Below are 18,855 nucleotides of genomic sequence, written 5' to 3'. Positions count from 1 at the left end.
ACCCCTCACAGCAGAATGTGCTCGTTTTAACCGCAGTGCTGACTGATCCGACACCATGCTTTTACTATTCCTCAAATGTTTTTCAACGCACATAAATATCTAAATGCATAGATTGACAGGCAGGATACACACTTACTCATTCCTAAACAAATACAATGTGTCTTCACTGTTATGAAAGACTAAAATGAATGCATGGAATATACTGTACATTCAAAAACATTTGGCTGTTTAAGCACGGCATAATACCTTGCTATAGCATAATTTGCCATGATCAAAAGTATCGGTATTCTACACTTCGGAACTTTTGAAAAATCTACATCCACACATTTCCTAGACATCACAAAAGATATTTTTTGCCTAATTCATTCATGCTTTGCTAACATTAACCATTTAATCCCTTTTAATGACTTCTCTCTTTTACAGTTGTAGAAAATATTTTCCTTCTGCCTCCTTTAGTGTTTCCTCTGGTGGTGTTCCTTTGCTCTCTGAGCCGATCGTGCATGTCCGTTACGGATTTCTTAGCCCTTCTTACCACTCACCAACAAGCGAACCTCTGAACCGGTCCATCCCGCTTCTCCTTACCTTTTCTATTGCAGAACAGAAAAACAAATCAATGTCTCTTGGTGGTTTTATTGATTGTAGTATTCTATTGAAGTACTTTATAAACAATCTCAACAGTACTTGCTTGTTTGTGTTAGTGTGGTACATTGATTGTATTACAATTTCCTATGCTTTCTAAGGGGAATTCATCAGTGTTTCCTCGGTGGTGTGGTGCTGGCATCTACTGGCGGGAAGATCTATAGACAGAGCCACCCAAAATAATTCCTCATAAAGAGTATCCTATTGGACTTTATTTGGTTTTAAAGAACTTATCCCAATCTATGTTTTAGCAAATGGGCTCCGTGGCGCAGAAGAGCATGCAAAAGGCCATGTCTTCTGAAGATCTGCCGAAAGCGGAAACACTGCGCAAGAACGCCCAAGATGGAAGGTGAGTGAGCGCATCACTTCAGAGGTAAATACATTGGGCCGCTTTTCCTTGGTTTAAAGGCTGGAGCATTCACTCCCATGTTTTTTTGGCAGGGTGCGTGGCAAGATGCGCTTCTGGGGCAAGACCAAGTATAGCGACAAGAAGTCTTCCAGGGAAAAGCTGATTTGCGGAGGAGACTCCATGGACGGGGAGTACGGAGACACTGGTCTGCTGATGGGCGACGGTGGGTGAATCTTACACACCTGACGAGCCGATGGAGAGGGTCGCTGGCTCATGTTTTTCAAGATGGATAGAAAGAAAGTCATTCTTTGTATATAGGGTATCAGACAATCCACAACACTTGGATTTTTAGTAGGGGTCCTACGAAAAACGTCAGAACCCTATTGTAATCATTACTATTATAAGGCGTCCTACGAAATCCGTTGGAACCCTATTGTAATCGTTAGTATTTATAATTTTTTCCTGACAAAATCGGCCATGCCTCAAAAACGACATGGCCAAAAGTTATTAAAATTGGCTTGTAGAACTCGTGATAAAATTGGTGGGCCAGAATGAACTATAGGTGGCGTTATAACAAGCCTTTGACGTGCAACATAGGCAAGGCAAGGCAACTTTATTTATATAGCACTTTTCATACACAAGGCAGACTCAAAGTGCTTCACATATAAACATTGTCATACAATGAAATAAAATAATAGATAGTAAAACAAAACATATGCAAAGAAATTAGTAAAATAGAAAGTTAAAAAGGCAAAAAAATATAGAAAATAAAGGCAAAGTTAAAAAAGCTTTTTAGAAAGTGCAATGTATTTAAGATTTAGCAGAAAGCTAAAGCAAACATAAAAGTCTTTAGTCTTGTTTTAAAGGGGCTCAGAGTTGGGGCAAGTCTTAAATCCTCAGGGAGTTTATTCCAGCTATTTGTTGCATAGTAACTAAATCCTGCTTTCCCATGTTTCGTGTTCACTCTGGGGATAATTACTAATTACATACTCAACAGGCTGTCATTTCCAGTAGGAAAGTGCAATATGCATGAAACTTCTTATCCATGCACCCTTCTTCATGATGAACAACTTTTAGACTCCAAAAGATTTGGTGCCGGAAGTGGTAAAAGCTGCAAACTCGGCACACATGTACCAGGTGACTGGGACTATATGGTGTGAATTTCATAGCAATAAGCTGAAAGACAGAGATATACATTTTAAAGTGAAATACATGCATATGTAAACGGCTCTAAAACACGTTTAAACAGCTCTAACATTGCATCCAAAAGGCTCAGCTGTATGTGTATAAAAGACTATCTGAAAAAACAACAAAAAACTTTTGTTTGAAGTTCTCCCTTCTGAACCGCGTCCTCTCTACAATGCAGGCTAGGCCTTAAAGTGGTCCACATGTCATTTCGCAAATGTCAGTTTCGACGATTGGCTTCAATACAGTATGCTTTAGAAACGTGGTTGGTGATTGTTTTGTTATGTTAACTTCAGGTAAACCAGTTTTTAAAGCATACAAATGCCATATTAACACACCGACAAAGCTCACCATACCTCCGGGGACGGAATACTTTCAGACGTACCGGTACCTAAACTTTCAGAGTCCGACCTATACCGTCAGATCATTTACACTTAATGCAATGGTTACAACTCGACCAAACATCAACAAAACATCAAAGTAAAATTCATAGCAAGAAGACTCAAGACGGCAGAGATATACATTTTAAATTTAAATACAGGCATCCAACGTCCGTTTTGACAGTGTATTTTGACACATTATTATTTTGAAAAGTGGTTGGAGATTGTTTTGATATGTGAACTTACGGAAGCCGTTTTGTAAGGCATACAATGCTATATTACCATACTGACCAAGCTCACCATACCTGGCTCCACTTATGGCAGACTTCTATTTCTCAAATATTATCCAATCTGCCCTAGGCAATCTTCATGTCCGTGTAGTGTAGTGGTAGGCCTACGCATCAGAAATCTGAACGAAAAAAGAAAGTTAGGGCTTTACCTACCCTTTTACAAAAGTGATTGACAGTGTTTTCTTGGCCCAGTAGGTCAGGAGAACACCTCCCCACCGTGCAGTCCAGACCTGGCGACGGTGCGTGTCCAACCGGAGACCAAGGAGAACAAGGACCCCTCCCCCAAGGTGAAGCGCCGGCGCAGCGTGAAGATCAGCAGCGTGACCCTGGAGCCCGCCCAGTGGCAGCACGACCCGCTGCAGATCCTCACCTGCACCAACGACTACCGCAGCATGAACGACTTCCTCAGGAAGAAGGTGCAGTGGACTTGGAGATCAATTGGGACCATGATGGGTTGATTTAAAGCAGGGGTCTCAAACTCAACCTACCTGGGGGGCCGCTGGCGGTAGAGTCTGGGTCAGGCTGGGCCACTTCAATTATTCCACAGAAAAAAGGAGCACAACTGACCCAATCTAAGTTAATGATCGGGCTATCATTAGATCACGTTGGCTATGTAATCGCTGACAACAGGGGACATTTCATAGTGGTTGGTGGTAACCGGGACATTTTAGCGTCCTTTGGCTTTTGTAGGGACACACAACTCAAAATTGGGACTTTCTGGTCACCCTATCACAAGTGATTAAAAAGCGTGGCAAGCCACTTAGCAAAAATGTGCGTTTGACAACAACACGCGGGCCGCACTAACACTAAACTTTGATGTCAAGTAAGGGGCCACAAAATATCATCCCGCGGGCCACATTTGGCCCCCGGGAAATATAAAAAATCGTCATGTTTTTATAAATGCCAAAATGTTAAATCAATGTTGCCATGTTTTAGTCTGATATTTAAGTAATATATCATCAATTATTTCTCATTGTCATTTAGAGAGACATTTTTCAGGATGCTGTTATCTTGGCGATTGTTGTTCCGATCAATGTATCTCATTGAAGTGGATGGGTCGTCTAAATGCAGATCAATGAATTGGAGACAGAAGATGGGAAGAAGGACTCCATGGTGGACGTTGTCTTCAAGAAGGCCCTCAAGGAGTTCCGTCTTAACATCTTCAACTCGTACTCCACAGCTCTGGCGGTGAGTTGGCACACCTTCAACCTTCAGATGACACGGATATCCAACATGACATTCACAGATCATGGTGTTTATTAGCCTGGCTATTAATGGCTATTAGACCAGGCTCAATCGTAGATTGCACATTGGTCTGGGGAAGCTGCTGTCATTTTCTTCAGCTCAAGAGGCGTGATCATCGGGCCTAGTTCAAATGACTCTGTACGCAATTGCCTGCTTGCCGCCGCTTCCCTGTCGTCATTGTGTTAAACCAGCCAATAGCGAGCTGGGGGCGGGGAGAAGCCAGTTTGGGGATTGGCTGCAAAAACATATCGGAAGCAGAAAGAAATGTATTGCTCTTCTCCAGACCCTTCTGCAGCAGGGCGAAATCAAATCGCCGGCAGAATGGGCGGGACTACCCAGTCTAGTGTTTATATGAAGACAACTTACATTTACTTTACATTCATTGTCTTTCATGTGCCTTCGGTGCAAATATTTAGGAACATTTTTGTTATTTAAAAAAATATATTTGTAACACTTTAGCTTGGAGCCAAACGGGTAAAGTAGCAAACCTAATCTACTACCTTACCTTTGTAGAACAACCCGGATAGGAAAAAATCATGTTCTTACATTGACTATTTACACTGATCTGTTCTTCCACCCAACATCAGTAATAATGCACCCGAGAACATACATAGACACAATAAAGAACTGGAGGTTAGCCTTTCCATCACTCACGTGATCACCTCTCTGCCACTGCCCAGATGGATGATGGGAAGAGCATCCGCTACAAGGACCTGCACGCACTGTTTGAGCAGATCCTGGAGAAGACTATGCGGCAGGAGCAGAGGGACTGGAGGGAGTCCCCGGTCACGGTGTGGGTGAACACCTTCAAGGTCTTCCTGGATGAGTTTATGACAGAGTACAAGACCCTGGACAGCATGCAAAGCAAGGTACAGCCACTGGCCCACAAGCATGGGACTTACTCCATGAGTTCAGCTGGAATATCATGTTAATAGTAATAATTATTGCGATTATGTTCAATCGTTTTTTCGGTTAGCTTGCATGTTGCTGAAGAATTATTCTTTTAAATCTATAGTTTGGGCAATTAAGATTTATAAATTAAATATAGTAGTACATTTTTGACATTGTTGTTCTATTTACAGCAAATGCCCAAAGTTGAACGCAAGAAGAGAAGAAAAAAGGACGCCGACATTGTAAGTTCCTCTGATGTTTCTTGAACACATTCATCCAGTATAGGCATATTAAGTCAGCCCAACTAAGAGTCAAAAGACGCTGAGCGTCAAACACGATTCATGTCTTCAGTCATTTAAAAACAGAGAATGCAATGGCCAGGGTTTGGTTCTGGCTCCTTGTGACTCCCTGTATTGCCCCCTGCAGGTGGAGGAGCACAACGGCCACGTCTTCAAGTCCACACAGTACAGCATCCCCACATACTGTGAATATTGCTCTTCACTCATATGGATGATGGACCGCGCCTGTGTTTGCAAATGTGAGTGTGTTGTCTCTCTCTCTCCATACACAATCACATACACATACCTGTCGCCATTTATCATCTATGGCATGCATTCTACTTGTTTTTCTTCCAAATGAAACTCAGAATAAACACTATTTTCTGAAGATTTGTTTAGAAAATGTATTAATTTACCTACCTCAGTGATGCAAGATGGATTGCGGGTTAAGGTCATTCAAATACACAAATATACACACTATGGGCACAACACATCGCAAACACTGCTCTTAAAGGGAGCACAGTCCTCCATTCACTCCCAGGATCCTAAGAACCAGGCTCCTCCTCTTCCTCCTCCTCCTCTCCCACTAATAACTTGAACCTTAAAACTTAATCAGATTGTTTTCAACTGGACTCATGGGGTCTGACTGTCTGGGCTCGGCAGAGGATCAACACCGTTAGTCTGTCTTCACTCAGGATGTTTGCTTCAGTGCTCTAGTCCCTTTGCTCTCTCGGCCCTTGTAACCGTGTGCTCCGTCATTAGCCTAGCGATGAGGAGGCACTGTCTGTCCGTGGGAAATGGCACTGACTTCTCTCACTCCTCTGGCTGTGTTTACCCAGCATGCCGCTACGCCTGCCACAAGAAATGTTGCCTGAAGACGACTACCAAATGCAGTAAGAAGGTAAGTCGGCCATGTTGCCCCCCCCCCAACACACACACACACACACACACACACACACACACACACACACACACACACACACACACACACACACACACACACTTCTTTCTAGAATGTGGACGAGAGAAGAGTTGGTTGTCATTTTTTAAACACTGCTAGGTGCAGAAACGGCAATTCACAACCATTTAAAAAGGGGATATAGTAAAGACCCTGTTGATATCTAACACTGAAATACAGAGTTTTTCTATGTGCACAGACAAACGCAGGGTCTAATGGGATAGTGTTTATGTTGTGTTTCTGTGAGCAGTTCGACCCGGAGCTCTCGCCAAGGCAGTTTGGAGTGGAGGTTTCCAGGTTGACTAACGACGAGCGAACGGTGCCCCTTGTGGTAGAAAAGCTCATCAACTACATTGAGATGCACGGCCTCTACACCGAAGGAATCTACCGGAAGTCGGGGTCAACCAATAAGATCCGAGAACTAAAACAAGGCCTTGACATAGGTAAACAGTGCTGCCAGCAGATTTTGCTGGTAGTCCAAGAGGAACAGTCAAGCTTGTATTTTTTTATAATGTAAGAATTCTGCTTCATATGCATATTGTGAAAACAACAGTGTCTGCAACTTCAACTCCGGGGTCAATGCAGTCCATATATGCAGTAAAAATGTATCAGAAGTTTGATCGTTGTTGTCCTTCTCCCTAATCGGATCTATGGAAAACGCAAATCCTGGACCCATGACGTCAACGGTCCAAAATTGTTTTTGTTAATTAGCTTCATAGCTAATTAAGACTATGGGTATGAGCCCCTGACTCATTTAGCCTGTGTTGCGTGTTCCGGGCTCTACAGATGTGGACAGCATGAACCTAGATGACTACACCATCCATGTCATCGCCAGTGTCTTAAAGCAATGGCTGAGAGACCTGCCCAACCCTCTCATGACCTTCGAACTCTATGACGAGTTCCTGCGTATAATGTGTACGTAGGCGAAAGATCTTTGTATATTTTTTTATATTTATTATGTACGTTTAGTTTCAATGTTCTCTCTATCCCAACATAAAATTGAAGGGACAAGGAATTCTCCCTCAGGAATCAGTAATTATAATCAGCAGCAGGTTATATTAAAGATATAATCCTACATTTTCGTTTTTCTTTCCAGGTTTGCAGGACAAAAGAGAGGTGATCAGGGGAGTGTATTCCATCATCGATCAGCTGAGCAGAACCCACCTCAACACTCTCGAGCGGCTCATCTTCCATCTCGTCAGGTACCGGAAAAAACATTCCATCTCCTCCCCTTAAACTCTCTGATAGACGAGGTCCGCCGCGTTCTCATCCAGAGTTTTTGGGCCCGTTTTTTTTTTTTTCTGCAGGATTGCGTTGCAGGAGGACACCAATCGCATGTCGGCCAACGCCTTAGCCATTGTCTTCGCCCCCTGCATCCTGCGCTGTCCAGACACCATCGACCCACTGAAGAGCGTCCAGGACATCGGCAAGACGACAGCGTGAGGAAGTCCAGCCCTCCCCAGTCCCCCTCCCTGCCCTGAGTGACGTTGCTGTAACACCCCTCTGATTTGGTTTGGCTGTGTATGTCCTCACTACAGGTGTGTGGAGCTGGTCATCGTAGAGCAGATGAATAAATACAGAGCCAGGCTCAAGGACATCAACAGTCTGGAGTTTGCTGAGAATAAGGCGAAGTGCAGACTGACCCTCATTCGAAGATCATTGGTGAGATTCAAACCACAAAGCTGTACCTGTTGTTGTTATAATGGCCATAGATTGTTTGTTACCTAGAAACCTGTTTTAATAGCTGTTAGGTTTATGGGCGTAGCGCCCAGTTTGGCCCCAGTATGTATACACTGCTCAGTGTATTGTAGTACGCGCGACGCTCATTGAACCATGGTCCTCTTGTACTGGCACTGCCAATGCCAATTGTCTCTTTCTTCTTATCCAACTCCTGTTATTTGACTGTGGGCCAGAATATTGATGTAATTATCGCAACTGCTACTTTATATTTGTAATTGTGTGTGTATGTGTGTGTACGTGTGTTTTATGCTTGTGTATGGAAGCCATCGCAGGCAAACGATGTTTTTTTTTTTTTTGCTGCATTGTGTAAACAGACATGACATAAGTAATATTTGGTGTCTTCAAAACTTAGACATTTTTGATTCATTAAGAAATATTTTACTTTTCTACAATGCAGCCAAATGCAGCCAGAAAGGTAAATATCATTCTGTATCATTGTGCCATTGAGCAACATATAATATCTTAGTACAGATTTTGTTCACTTCTACTCATTAGTTCCCTTCTAAAGTTGCCATCGTCGTTTGGCGTGTGCTTTCAAAACCGCATGTGTTGACCGAGTAGCAGCTACCCAAAGACAGGGAGTGTTGCCTGTAAATAGATTACTGCTTCCTTAATGCCAACGTACCAGAGTCATAGAGTCATACTAATTTTTGACCATGAATAAACGATAGAATCTTGGACCTAAATACTGCCTATCCCAATAAAGTAGAAGAAAATAAAACCGCTACTCCCAACCGCTTGCTGGGGGATTGATCTACGTACCTTTTGGATGATTAATATTCCAGGGAAAGGGCCGTGTACGGAGGCTGGGCTACCATACGCCCTCTCCTCCTATCAGCCCACGCTTGCCCTCGGTGACGGATGTTGTGATGGAGGAGAGCGGGGGTGAGGAGGGGGCAGGATCGGAGCCGGAGTTGTTGGAGCATCAGCAGGCCATCATGCAGCAGGAGGAGCGAGTGCTGACGGAGCAGATTGAAAGTCTGCAGAAAGAGAAGTAAACATTATTCCTTAGACTAGAGTTGTCCATTTATGCATGCACTTTACCGCTCTAATAATGACGTCAGTATTGTTATGTGATGCAACACAATTATAATATAGAAATACTCATTCAGTTAGCATTAAGTAGAATGTAGATTCATAAACATTCCAATAATATGAAATAATTTGGGGGATTGGAATGTGTGCATTTGGGTTGCATTTCAATTCCATAATTATATGCATCTGGCTCATTGTTCACCCTGGAGAAATGTTTTCTTCCGCAGAGAGGATCTGACGTGTGAGATTCTGACCTTGGAGCCGGGTGCTTCGGATGATGAGACCCTGGAGTCAGAGGCCTCTCTTTGGACCGCAGACAGCTCCGAAAACCTGAATGTGGACTCTGAAGGAGCCACCTCCGACTTCTCGGGTGTGCATTCACGAAACTCACTCAACAGGATTTTTGGTGGAGGAATGCATCAAGACAAAGGAGGAGAAGTAAATGGGAGCTTGATGAGTCACGTGTTGACGTGTGCCAATTGCGCTTCTTCCACAGAGAGGAACCCCGCGTCGGCAGCCGCCTGGCCGCAGAAACCCGAGGTGAAGCGCCCCAGACGCCGCAGCCTCAGGCGGCAGCCGGACTCCTTGGACTCCGCTTCCACTGCGTCCTCCTTCTCCTCCTCGTCCCACTACCTTCAGCCGTCCTCTTCTGCCACCGCTCGCCGCTTCCGCTTTCACTCAAAGTCTCCCTCCATGGAGTCGAGTCCCACGAGGGCCGAGGTCCCTCCCCAGCCTCTCCGATGCGAGAGCCTAGACGACAACTTGACGGTGGAACCAGAGGGGGCGGATGAGGAAAGGCCCAAGTTTAGCAGCCGCGGAACCTTTAACCCCGAGAAGGGCAAGCAGAAACTAAGGGGGCCCAAGCATTCGACCTTGAGACACACCAGAGAGGGCCCTGGCCATGGCAGGGACCCCAATGACATAGCCCAGCAGCTAGTCATGTATGGCAGTAATGAGTTCATGGTATGAGGACACTGGGACAAAAAAATGTAACAATAACTCCAACCCTCCATCTCCCTGAAAGGTATGAGCAGCTTAGCCCATCTCCTTAAAGCACTTCTGCTTAGCCTTTCTTTGTTCAACTATGCAGACGGTTTTCCCTAAGTGCCATGAACAGAGTTTTCAACTCCGTAGATAGGAGAAGGGTGGGGGGGGACAAAGCAAGGGCTCATCTTTAATGGACTTTGCTAGCCCATGATTTCTCAGTGCCTAGGCAGCTCACGTGCCGCCAAGGCTGGACTTGTTGAGCAGGAAAAACAAAGAAAAGGGAATGTTGGTATACACAGACAACACATTGGCCTCAGGGGTTAGTCTCACGTTGAAAAGCAGCCGAGTACCAGGTCAAAGGAGACATGAAAAGATCAAGCAAATGAGTCGGTGACGATGCAATCTTCATGAACAGAAAGAGCTCATGATCCTTAGCTGCTTTGAAGGTTTACAGTTCATAAGTCAGTGTAAGCATTTGTTGCTATATTATGAAATGTTTTCATTGAAGCCTATTTAATACATTTTAATGTCACAGAAATGATTCTATATAGCTATATTATACAGGTATAAATACTGTACAAAGCCAGAAGTGACCGCTGGGTAGTTGAAGTCCAATATTTATCTTTTTTGATTTATAATGGAGAGATGCGCATGGATTCGGGATGCGTCTATGTGTGCAAAGTATGCGTGGTTATATTTGCTTGTTTGTGTGCACATGTGTTTCTGTGTGAGAGAAAAACTGCTTGCGTTTTAGGTTTGCGCTGCGTTTCCCCCTCCTACGAGGGAAGTACCACCACCAAAGGGACCAAGCTAGCTGGTGTGTATTCCAGCTGAGGGGACCCTGGCTCTCAGAAGAAGGTCCAATGCGTTCACTGCTTAACAGCCATACAAATATGTATAATGTACAGGACATATTGTACAGTATGACGGATGAAAATGCCATTCTATTCTTGGAAATGTCTCCCACTTCCCATCCACCACTACCCATTGTTTGCTCAATAGCAAAAAAAAACAACACGAATATCTTTGTCTTTTGTCGTTATTGTGTGTGTGTGTGTGTGTGTGTGTGTGTGTGTGTGTGTGTGTGTGTGTGTGTGTGTGTGTGTGTGTGTGTGTGTGTGTGTGTGTGTGTGTGTGTGTGTGTGTGTTAAGATGGGTCATTCGAGTAACCTCTTATTACTTTAATTGCTTGATTACGTCAGAGTAATGTCTTGTTTGTTCAAATTTCATGTCATTGACCTCAGTTTTTCAAGGCTGGCTGCTTGTAATCATTCTTATACAGATATCCAATCTTATGAGTTCAGTGGTGTGATCGATTTAGATCTTTCGAATGTTCTGCATTATATGCAAACAAATATTCAATTTAAAATGGAAATGTGAGTTTGTAAATTGATTGTGGCTCTTTCTTGATGAAAGTGTACAATTGTTCATATTGTTTCTGATATCAGTGCTATGTTTCAATGTAGATGTGTTAAATCGAACTAAGGTCATGATGGCAAAATTGTAATAATGTGGTGTTAATGTAAACTTCAAAGCTATATGAACTTGTAGTCTTATTCAAATATGCGGGCAGCCTTGTAGTAGTGCAGGCCCAATAGTGTTTCTATAAAGTGAATTATATATTTATTTTAACAAAATGACATGCCATATCTAGCTGCCACTTTTACTGCAGTAAAAGTTGGAAATGATCAAAGATAAACTAGCAAACTCCAAACAAACTAATGCCATCTCTGAGATTCTCCAGGTCTACACAATGAAAAGTAATTTGACCCAAATGGGCTCGATGAGCAGTAGCAACTCTTTGGTGACGCAAACCAATATCACGTTACGCATGCGCAAAGGAGCGTTGTGACACACGGAAGGCTGGTGATCTGAGTGACCGTAGGAGAGAAGGGTTCACGTTTTGTTTATTTAAAAAACTATCAGAAGTCTATACCCAAAATGTCGGGTTTCGACAGCAACCCATTCGTACAATCTGTGGACGTCAATCCGTTTCAGGTGAGCCCAACCATTTAAAAGTAGACGCAGGATGTCACCTAATATCTTGAACGTTTTGGAGGAGAACGTAAACAGATATGTTGAATCAAAACCTGTTTGATAGGTTGCTTTGTTCTTGCCTTAGCATTCCCTGGTACATTCCCTACATATCATATGCATTAAGGTTTTTGTGTATTTCATTTAGTCTTTGCAGTCTCATTGATAGGCTATATATTAGGCTGTGTAGTATTCGATGCTACTTACCTGCACAGGTATCTAGGACCATGAACGTCAGGAATGGGCTCAACGTTGTGAACGATTTTAGCTGCGGCTGCCATATCGGGCGAATTGCGGCTTACAATAGATTTCCCTTGGCTTGTTAAAAAAAAACACCTTTATTTCCAGTCATGGCATAGAAATAGTTTTGCAGCAATTCTTCAGCGGATTCATGTTGAGTAGGTGATTCATGCCCCGATGCTCTTTAAAGGACGCGTCGATTGCTGAAGCGACCAGCGGGGGACTGGAAACACGAGATGAATTCAACCCGTTTTCAGGCGATGGACTGGTAGGTTATGGTCATCATTTTCATGAAGTATATTCTGCATAACTGGATGGTTTGAACCTATCGATTGCCTATTATTTTGTAACCATTCTCGTAATTTACAAGAGCTTTGACAATTGAGATGCTTACATTCTGTTTATTTACACATTATACAGGGGAGCAGTAAAACCATTCCAATATCTGCTGCCTTATCCCAACCTGCTGTATTACAGGCCTCTGTGGAGACTAACCCAAAAGTGAGTATTCACGTAAAACAAGAAATTCAGTCCTCGGCACAAAACAAGTGAAAAATGTATTTCATGATTCAAAACCGTTTTTTACTTCATCTTTCATGCGTGTGTGCATTTTTAAACAGCATTAAGTTATTTTCACCCTATTGGTGGTATATGCTATGTATAGTTTAAAGCTTTGAATTCAGAATCATCAGGAATTATCAAACTGTATTTACACTAATTGAACCATTGTTTGTCACATTCAGAAGAGCATTTTAGCTCATGATTTTGAGAAACAAAGCATACGCATATTACCAAGAAGGGATTTCCCTGTAGTAGCAACCTGTTGGTCCATAATAGCTCTCTGAATGGTTGGTCTCTCTTTCCTCCCGGATCCAGTCTGTGGCGGCCGCCGGAGCTGCTAGTCTGGCCAAGCAGCAGGAGGAGCTTGAGAAGAAAGCCGCCGAGCTGCAACGAAAAGAGCTGGACCTCCAGAACCTGGCCGCGGGCAGAGGACTACCCTTGAGTGGTGAGACTGATCAGAGCTGCATCTGGCTTCAAACGTCCGGACAGGAGAAGGCGTTCTGTTTTACATTGAAACCATGAAATTTGACTTATTTCAACAACAAAAAAATCAGTGTTGTTAATTGTAATATGCCTGTATGGATGGTTTCTGGCAGAGCGGGTTAACAACTGGCCACCTGTCCCAAGGATTTGCCCAATAAAGCCCTGCTTCTATCAGGACTTTGAAGAGGACATCCCAGAACAGTACCGCAAAATCTGCATACGAATGTACTACCTGTGGGTCTGTACGTACTACACTGCACCCATAGAATTGTGTTCCTTTCATGTAAGGTGATCATATTTAGTGCTCACATTTAGTGTTTATGTCTACCTCTTGTATATTGCATATTTTCAATTTCACTTCATTGGGACCTTCATGTACCCTTACATATATATTGTATAACTGTGATTTTCCGACGAAATGTTGCCAAGCCCTCTACCCATCTTCATCAAAACAAAACGAATATCCGAAAACTGAATTGAGTTTGGAATACCATTTTTAACACACGAATATCCGGATATTCAAATCCTCGGTCTCAGCCCTAGAACATGCTCTAAAGGCTATTTTGTTCCCTGTGTGTTCTTTAGTTCACTGCGTCACTCTGTTCCTGAACGTTTGGGCCTGCCTAGCTTCCTTCATAACAGACAGCGGGAACGGTGTGGACTTTGGCCTTTCCATCCTCTGGTTCTTTCTCTTCAGCCCTGTCGCTTTCATCTGCTGGTACAGACCCGTCTATAAAGCCTTCAGGTATGTCTTCTCTATTTGTCTCGCACAAAGTTACTTCCGATAGACATAGTTGTTTCATTCGCACACTTGTTTCTTGTCTTTAAAGTTTTTGGAAGTTGTACACAAATAAATATATAACTAAATATTTTGATTTTAACCTGTAACTTTAAATTTTGTGTGTGGGTTTTGTAAATTGTACATTGGCACTTTTAAGAGCCCACAAGCTTGGTTTGTTTGGTTAGGCCGAATAAGAATGAAATTGATACAATTGGTTTGTATCTAATTGAGTCTGGTTGTTGTTGTTTTTTGCTGATGACAGTGTATTAACTCATTCAGTTCACACCGAATGAGATTCAATTAGGACTGGACATGGCCAAAAATTATCACCTTTTCTTTCTTTTTTTATACATTGGTTAGTCAAAATCCCCCTACTATACTGATTTGCCTTTGTATAGCTCACAGCATTTTCATTTACATGTAAAAGCCTCCCCTAGACCTAGGGTCTGGAGGAGCTTTCAGGCTTGGAAAACTACCAGAAATTGAAGTGCCACATGAATTCCTGGAAGTTCCTGGTACTTTTCTGTGTTGCCTACAAATTCCTGTAAACAGTCGTGAAGCCCAGAAGTCAATCAAGCATCTAGTGGCGTCTATAATTGTTCTATGTCATTTTGTGAACCTTCCAAGGCAATTGATACTGCTTCTTGCTGTGTGTGCATGACCGTCCTAACGCACTGACTTAGCCTATTGTAGTCTAATGTAGCCTGTAACCATTGCATTATGCTCAGGGCGATGCACCGTCATTGATGCTTTTAAATGTCGGAAAGGTATTCGAAAAACATATCAGCGTTATCCCGGCAGATATTAATGCGATGGATATTAATTTATCATCCAGCCCTAGATTAAATACATTGTTACATACATGTTTGTGGTCTTTATTCTGCACATATAATATGTTGTCTTGAGCCCAGAAGTCAAGCAAGCTTCTAGTGACGTTCTATGCCATTTTGTTAACAAAATGGAGTTTAATCCCGTTTCTGACAGTATTAAGGCTATATTTGTTTATATTGTTACTGACTACTGTCTGTTTTACCACGATGTTTAGTTAATATAATGCATAACTGCATTGATCAAATATAAAGCTGGAAAGTAACAACAAAAGGAATGTAATAAAAATGTAACATAACAAAACAACATAGAACTGACCACAGGCTTGTTCGTATTCACAAATGCCCAGGGAAGCATCCCATCATCCAGTAGGTTTTGGTTGAGTTCCTGCAATTGTGTCGAATTGCGTTCTCACTACAAGTGAGACCAATCTAACCACACTAGAGTTCCATCCCGAGGTGGTCTGACACCGGTTGTTTTGGTCCTCACCCTTGTGAACGCAATTATTGCGTTCACAAGCGCAAACCGAACCGTACCAGGGGTTCAACCGTAACATGGTTAAATTAAGATGCAAAACTAAATTGTGTGCTAGTTAAAGCAGCTTCAGCGATCCATTGGCCCCTCTTTAACCTCCAAGCGAAACCGAATAACATATATCTGTATCTTTTCTTCCTGTAGGTCGGACAGTTCCTTCAGCTTCTTTTTCTTCTTCTTTGTGTTTTTCTTCCAAGTGGCCGTGTACATCATCCAGACAGTGGGCATCCCAAACTGGGGTAACAGGTCAGTGGGGGACCCCATGCACACCTTCTCCATGGGAAATCCATCATGCAAAATTCCTTGAATGATGGATTGCCACTGAAATTATTGCCACAATTCATATATATATGTATATAGTATAAGTCTACTTCTGGTGCCATAGTCTTTTATTGTTGATTTGAAGTTATTACACTGCTTCTAAAATAGACAGAAAAAGTTAACAAACACCTCAGCATTTGAAGTACCTTTCTTACACTCTACTCTCCCTCTGGATAGTTTAATTAATGTTCCCTGGAAAAAGTACATTGAACTTTGACAAAGCAACACATTTCTATTGATGTAATGGGTTATTTTGGTGGCAATTCAACCAGGAAGAAATGCTGGCTGTGAACAGGAGAAACTGCTCTCTGATGGGTTCATTGAGATGTTGGCAATAGCAAAAAACTAAAAAGAAACGTGCTGGTCAGGTTTTTTAACGTGTAAAGTAAGGCTCTGCAGGCAGCATTGGTGTGGGGTTTCCTTTTACACCGGTTTCTTGTCTTGGGACTATGTGTACACCTTATCTTGTCCTGTATCTCTCACTTCTATCTCTTTGACATGGATCCCCGTGGCTCGAATTTGGTTGCATAGGTTCTCCAGTCTGGCCTTCTGCTTTTCATAAAAACCCGCCCCTTCAGAGGGCCTTATCTCTTATTAGGAGATTTAGGTAAGATTCAAGAGTTGTAAAGAGCGAGAGAACTAAACAACCTAAACTAGTCCCCTCCCTCCGCACACGTCCTCAGTGCTCATACAGGCGCAGTTGACTTCATGTTGATTGCAGGTGCAGTCAACTTGAAATTGACATTCTCACAGTGCATTCCACTCACTAATGGCTGACGGATGGCAATGCCCTTTCTAACAAATTCCAATATAATAATAGCTTTTAAATCCTAACTACAGCACTTTGAGTGCTTCAACACAACATTGGTACCGTGACAAATCAGGTGATGATGCTACTGACGTTGTTTTCCTGTTTTGATGACAGTGGATGGATCTCGTCTATATCCATGATTCGTGTCAGCGTGGCAGTGGCTGTAGTCATGATGGTGGTGGCCGGTTTCTTCACAGTTAACGCTGTCTTGGCTGTCATCTTACTGAAGATGGTAAAGTATTATGGTGTTCTCTGTGTAGCACTTGGTTTCAATGCCAATGTTTCGCTGTTTAAATTTGTAGTTCTGCGTAGATTGGGCACATGATTCTGTAAGAAATCAATGCATAGTAACACAATAACAGCGTGCAAATTGGTCCAAGCATTTTTCATTTAAGATGCATGGAGCAAGTCTGCAAAATGGAGATCTTGAGGGTTGATTCTAAACGATCAACCCATTCGTTTTTTAGACTACTTGAATCAAACCTAGTTCCATCTGTTTTATGTGCAACTTTCTCCAGGTCCACTCCAAGTACCGTAACACAGGGGCCAGCTTCACCAAGGCACAGACAGAGTTCTCCCAGGAGGTCATGGCCAATCGGTCCGTCCAGTCGGCCACAGCCAGTGCTGCTACGTCTGCAGCCCAGGGCATGTTTCAGAGGAACTAGGGAAACCCTGGGGCACTTTGTGGGGCACTGTTTACGTAGGTTTCACACTGAAAGATGGGTATAACATTTTATAAATGACTCTTAAATTTGTGTTAAGCAACTAATGTCTTGTCCTATGTTAACACTGGAATAATCCTGATTAAATATTAATGAGCATATATTACCTCAGGGTAATGGCTCCCTTTTTAGACGTAAAAATGTCAACGTTGTTCCAAAGTCAAAGGCATGAGGTGGATAATTCTAAGGTAGATTGAAAATGTTAGCTCAGGGATAGAGATCATACACTGGCCTCGTTCAGAGCAAGAAATTATACATCTACAAATTTTTGAGCATGTAATACCACATAACATGGTTACAAAGAGCTTCTCCTGTGTATCAGCATTTGTCTTAGTATATGTACCTCATTAATAAGCATACAATTATTTATGTGTTATATTTGGTAGGCAGTTTATTCAATGAAGTCACTTGTCTTTTGGTAACCTAATGATCTAGCCTACCATCATGGCTTCTTTCTTTGACTTTCTTTGACCGATAGAAAATGAGAGTTCTGTAAGTATGATGGGCACTCTTCTTAGTCTTAAATGGTTCCTCATCTTCTTATTGGGGCATATTTAGCATGCCCAAGCTGCTCTTCCGGGGGGAGAGCAGCCCGCCCAGGAGAGCGTGTGCGTGCGTTCGTGTGCGTGTGCGTGTGTGTGCGCGTGCGCGTGTGCGTGTGCGTGTGCGTGTGTGTGTGTGTGTGTGTGTGTTCTAACATCAGATACAGAGTTGGTCAGGGCACCTAAAGCTTTCCAAAGTGGACCAGTTAAAATGATTAACTCATTCTTTAAAACTTTTCTGTGTATATGTGTATATATGTATTTATTCAGCCTTTTTAAATATATTGTTAGTATATTGTCTGATATCACAGTTTCTGGAAAATATAAAAAAGTGATATTTAGACTAGAAGAATACATTTTGAATTCTAAGCACAGATTTTGTGACTATTTTGAATGTAAAGCTGGTATGCCTGATTCCTCAAATGGCTCTTTCTGTCCAAATATATATATATATATATATATATATATATATATATATATATATATATATATGTGTGTGTGTGTGTATTAGTTTTTGCACTATTCTGTCCAGTTACTGAAAATACATGAAGGGAGATTTAAGGTATAATAAAGATGTGACTAAACTGATACATTGTTAAAAAATATGGTTTAAATGTTCATCGGGAAATCTACTATAGAACCTAATAGTCATTATCGGTAGGATGGGTTTTTGTTTGACAATGGGAAGTTTTAGAGATTAATTATGATTGATTATTCGAAAAATGAGTCTTGAAGGATAATTATGATGGTTGTGATTCCAACTATAATTTGTCTGAGCAGTTTTAACGCTCCAAAGTGTGAGTGTAAACAGACAGTTTGAATGTTTTTCTGAGGGCTGTTGCGCTGACTTGTAAACTGCAATACTGTTTAACCTGACCACCACTTGGTGCATGCAAGCCTTTGGAGTTGAAGTGCAATTCGAAAAATGTTTTCTTTGTTTTAAACAATCATAACACTTTTCATGAATAATGCGGTGCAGAAATCTGCATAATAAAAGTGAAAGTGGTATTTTGTCTTATCT

General features: G+C 42.2%; 2 protein-coding genes across 6 annotated transcripts in view; both read left to right on the top strand.

Annotated features, from left to right (window-relative positions):
• Positions 1-11,000, top strand: part of myo9aa (myosin IXAa) — a 79,945-nt gene extending 68,945 nt beyond the window's left edge. For 4 of the 5 annotated variants that reach the window (XM_030376458.1, XM_030376459.1, XM_030376460.1 and 1 more), the window contains 17 exons: positions 891-988; positions 1,081-1,211; positions 3,039-3,259; positions 3,915-4,031; positions 4,769-4,957; positions 5,171-5,221; positions 5,406-5,517; positions 6,097-6,158; positions 6,466-6,658; positions 7,002-7,130; positions 7,312-7,417; positions 7,523-7,654; positions 7,754-7,877; positions 8,353-8,370; positions 8,741-8,949; positions 9,218-9,360; positions 9,487-11,000. In XM_030376458.1, coding sequence (XP_030232318.1) covers positions 891-988; positions 1,081-1,211; positions 3,039-3,259; positions 3,915-4,031; positions 4,769-4,957; positions 5,171-5,221; positions 5,406-5,517; positions 6,097-6,158; positions 6,466-6,658; positions 7,002-7,130; positions 7,312-7,417; positions 7,523-7,654; positions 7,754-7,877; positions 8,353-8,370; positions 8,741-8,949; positions 9,218-9,360; positions 9,487-9,959 — 2,508 coding nt within the window. In that variant the 3' untranslated portion in view covers positions 9,960-11,000. The remainder of the gene's footprint in view (positions 1-890; positions 989-1,080; positions 1,212-3,038; positions 3,260-3,914; positions 4,032-4,768; positions 4,958-5,170; positions 5,222-5,405; positions 5,518-6,096; positions 6,159-6,465; positions 6,659-7,001; positions 7,131-7,311; positions 7,418-7,522; positions 7,655-7,753; positions 7,878-8,352; positions 8,371-8,740; positions 8,950-9,217; positions 9,361-9,486) is intronic. The other variant, XM_030376457.1, reaches the window with a different exon arrangement.
• Positions 11,001-11,809: 809 nt separating this feature from the next.
• On the top strand, positions 11,810-18,852 carry scamp2l (secretory carrier membrane protein 2, like). The gene is made up of 9 exons (XM_030376461.1): positions 11,810-11,975; positions 12,442-12,519; positions 12,672-12,752; positions 13,128-13,257; positions 13,409-13,537; positions 13,881-14,040; positions 15,583-15,684; positions 16,685-16,802; positions 17,089-18,852. Exons 1-9 carry the CDS (start codon positions 11,919-11,921, stop codon positions 17,233-17,235), a joined length of 1,002 nt encoding a protein of 333 aa, XP_030232321.1. The 5' UTR covers positions 11,810-11,918; the 3' UTR covers positions 17,236-18,852.
• The last annotated feature ends 3 nt before the right edge of the window (positions 18,853-18,855 follow it).

The sequence above is a fragment of the Gadus morhua genome, chromosome 14, assembly GCF_902167405.1.
Source record: "Gadus morhua chromosome 14, gadMor3.0, whole genome shotgun sequence".
Lineage (NCBI taxonomy): Eukaryota > Metazoa > Chordata > Actinopteri > Gadiformes > Gadidae > Gadus > Gadus morhua.
This window is presented reverse-complemented; position numbering and strand designations above follow the sequence as displayed.

What these genes read in the sequence shown, in the direction of transcription:
- scamp2l (XM_030376461.1), top strand. Translation starts at nt 11,919, where the DNA reads ATGTCGGGTTTCGACAGCAACCCATTCGTACAATCTGTGGACGTCAAT. An exon ending in CGTTTTCAGGCGATGGACTG is followed by an intron (nt 12,520 to 12,671) that starts GTAGGTTATGGT and finishes CACATTATACAG; the next exon opens with GGGAGCAGTAAAACCATTCC. An exon ending in CCCGTCTATAAAGCCTTCAG is followed by an intron (nt 14,041 to 15,582) that starts GTATGTCTTCTC and finishes TTCTTCCTGTAG; the next exon opens with GTCGGACAGTTCCTTCAGCT.